This window comes from Gadus chalcogrammus, chromosome 19 (genome assembly GCF_026213295.1).
Source record: "Gadus chalcogrammus isolate NIFS_2021 chromosome 19, NIFS_Gcha_1.0, whole genome shotgun sequence".
NCBI classification, from domain to species: Eukaryota; Metazoa; Chordata; class Actinopteri; order Gadiformes; family Gadidae; genus Gadus; species Gadus chalcogrammus.
The window spans coordinates 2,271,950-2,274,449 of NC_079430.1; the positions used below are offsets into that span (position 1 = coordinate 2,271,950).

At 49.6% G+C, this 2,500-nt stretch overlaps 1 protein-coding gene across 1 annotated transcript in view; it reads left to right on the forward strand.

Moving 5' to 3' along the window:
* Positions 1-2,500, forward strand: part of LOC130372315 (collagen alpha-1(XXVII) chain A-like) — a 74,292-nt gene that overhangs the window by 21,724 nt on the left and 50,068 nt on the right. Inside the window, exon 5 of the mRNA XM_056578273.1 lies at positions 1,551-1,604. Coding sequence (XP_056434248.1) covers positions 1,551-1,604 — 54 coding nt within the window. The remainder of the gene's footprint in view (positions 1-1,550; positions 1,605-2,500) is intronic.

Here is a 2,500-nt window from a genome sequence, read left to right on the forward strand (position 1 = left end):
TCTTACAATTGTTTTATATTTTGATTAATTCAATCAAATGAGATTAACTTTAAAGGTTGGGTATGGGATTTGCGAAATGCCAGCAGATTTTGAAAATACACAACTCAAATGATCCTACCCCCTCTCCTTCAACGCTGACTCTGACTCCACCCATTCCAAGTACCTGGACGCGCAATCATGCACGAGCGCGAACACAGATGCGCGAGAGCGAGCCAGGCTAGCGTAGGTTTTCGTTAAACAACATGGCAACATTAAAAAAAACAACATGGGGATGGTGGCGTCTTGTCTGCCATCGAAATTGTCTTCTACTGCTAGGTCCAAATGTGGATTAACTAGTTCCAGTAGCTACCGCAGGATAACAACAAACAGGAGCTTGCTCTGGGTCACGAGCTCTGGGTCACGAGTACTGCACGAAGGGGTCGCGTGCGGGGCGCGGGGGAGGGGGAGTGCAGTACGACCGTTTGATTGACGTACTTACTGTCCAATGCAACTCGGTGGCTCTGGAAATCATTGGCTGGAGTTTTTCAAGCCCTGCCCGTTCCACAGATGATTGACTTGTTTAATTTTCATGTCAGTACTTCTAACTCAGTGGCTGTAAGTGGGTTATGATAAGGATTTCAAGTAATTCTGCCAAAAAAGCGAATTCCATACCCAATCTTTAAACATGTACAATTATCATGATAAATTGTTGTTACTTTTTTATCTTCATAAAAAGCCCAAAGGACAAAACATTGCAAGCTTTGCACGAGGAAGAGAAACTATACAAAGCAGATTGAAAGGTTAATCCAGTTTTACCATTGACCATTGACATAAACCAAGTGAAATATGTCCTTGCCCCTAGAGGGTTTCATGGGGTCGCTAGAGAGATTTATAACCTTCTGGCACTGACCCCAGATCACCTGTTGGTCCTGACTGTAGAGGCATTAGGGCTCGTTCTGCCTGCTCCAAGTCATCTGACCCATGATCCCTGTGTGTTTGTGGGGGGTGGGGGGGAGCCTTAAGATGCTTGGCAAATAGACGGTTGTTTGTGTGTTTGTGTGAATGTGTGTGTATGCGTGTGCGTGTGTGTGAGTGTGTGTGTGGGTGTGTGTGTCTCTGTGATTGTCCATACATGTATGTGTGCCTTTTCGTATGTGGGTGCATGTCTGTGTTTGTGCAGGTTTGTGATGTGTGTGCGTGTGTGCATGCGTGTGTGTGTGTGTTTGTGTGTGTGTCAAAGGCAGCAGGCGACAGGGAAACCACCTCCATATGTTGGAGGTCCTCCACTAGGCCTCCTGCACCGAGCCTCATTTTCCATTAGCATCCCCCCCCAACCCAACACCAGCACCACATACCATACACACCCCAGCTCACACACACACACACTCACACACACTGTTGATGTTCAGCAAACATAAGTCAGAGCGGCGTGTAGGCTGAGACTCTCCAGACTGCCCCCCCCCCCCAGTAGCCAGTCCTCGCCCTCAGGGTGCCAACGGCAATATGAACGATTGATTTGAATCTTGATCACCGATTGGTTACCTTTCCTCTCCTCTTTCCCGCTACCACAGGGGACTCCCGGTCCCCATGGGAACCCCGGCCGACCGGGCCCACCTGGACTCAAGGTATGTTCTCCACACTCACACACACATGCACGCATGCACGGACCCACGCACACAAAGACATTCACGCGCCCAAGCGCACACACACACACTCAGTCGCCCCTCCTTCCCTCCAAACCCCCCGCGGCTGCCACAATCTTTTCCACATTAAATCATGTGGTTGTTTTTGAAGTTACTGGGCCTGTCGTAACTCGCACAGTGGTTTAGATGTGTGTGTGTGTGTGTGTGTGTGTGTGTGTGTGTGTGTGTGTGTGTGTGTGTGTGTGTGTGTGTGTGTGTGTGTGTGTGTGTGTGTGTGTGTGTGTGTGTGTGTGTGTGTGTGTGTGTGTTTGTGTGTGATAAGGAGGACAGGGAGGCTGTCTTACCCTACTGGTACTGACAGTGCCCATACTGTTGCTGGTTCTCTGGATTCAGCCTGGCTCCACAGAGAACTCCAAGGTTAATAGAGCTGCAGACAGACCCCCATCTCACCACACTGATAACACATGTTTTGCATCTGGAAAATCCCGGAAACAGTGTTTTCCCAAAGCGATTTTCCCAAATGACTTTAGCATGGGTCTTTTACTGTAGCCTGACTCACCCATTCTGCTGACTGTTGCTACTGATCCCAGACCCTCCTGTGGAGTGGTTCATTTAGGTTCCACGTTAACTCAAGGCTTACATCCATGTGTAGATGCATGATGAATCACTTCCGTGTGTGTAGCCCTTCATCAGGGTTATAGTCCCAAAGGGTGTCACGGGGTGCCCCCCTTTACCCTATCCGCCTCTGAAGGGCTAGGAGAGGTGGTTTCCCCAGCCCGTTAGGGGAAAGGTCACAGAGGGCGCCTGACTAGGTTAGTGAACTCCAGGGACAGACCGACGCTGAGAAGCCCCCGATAGAGCTGTTGCGTTTCACTGTG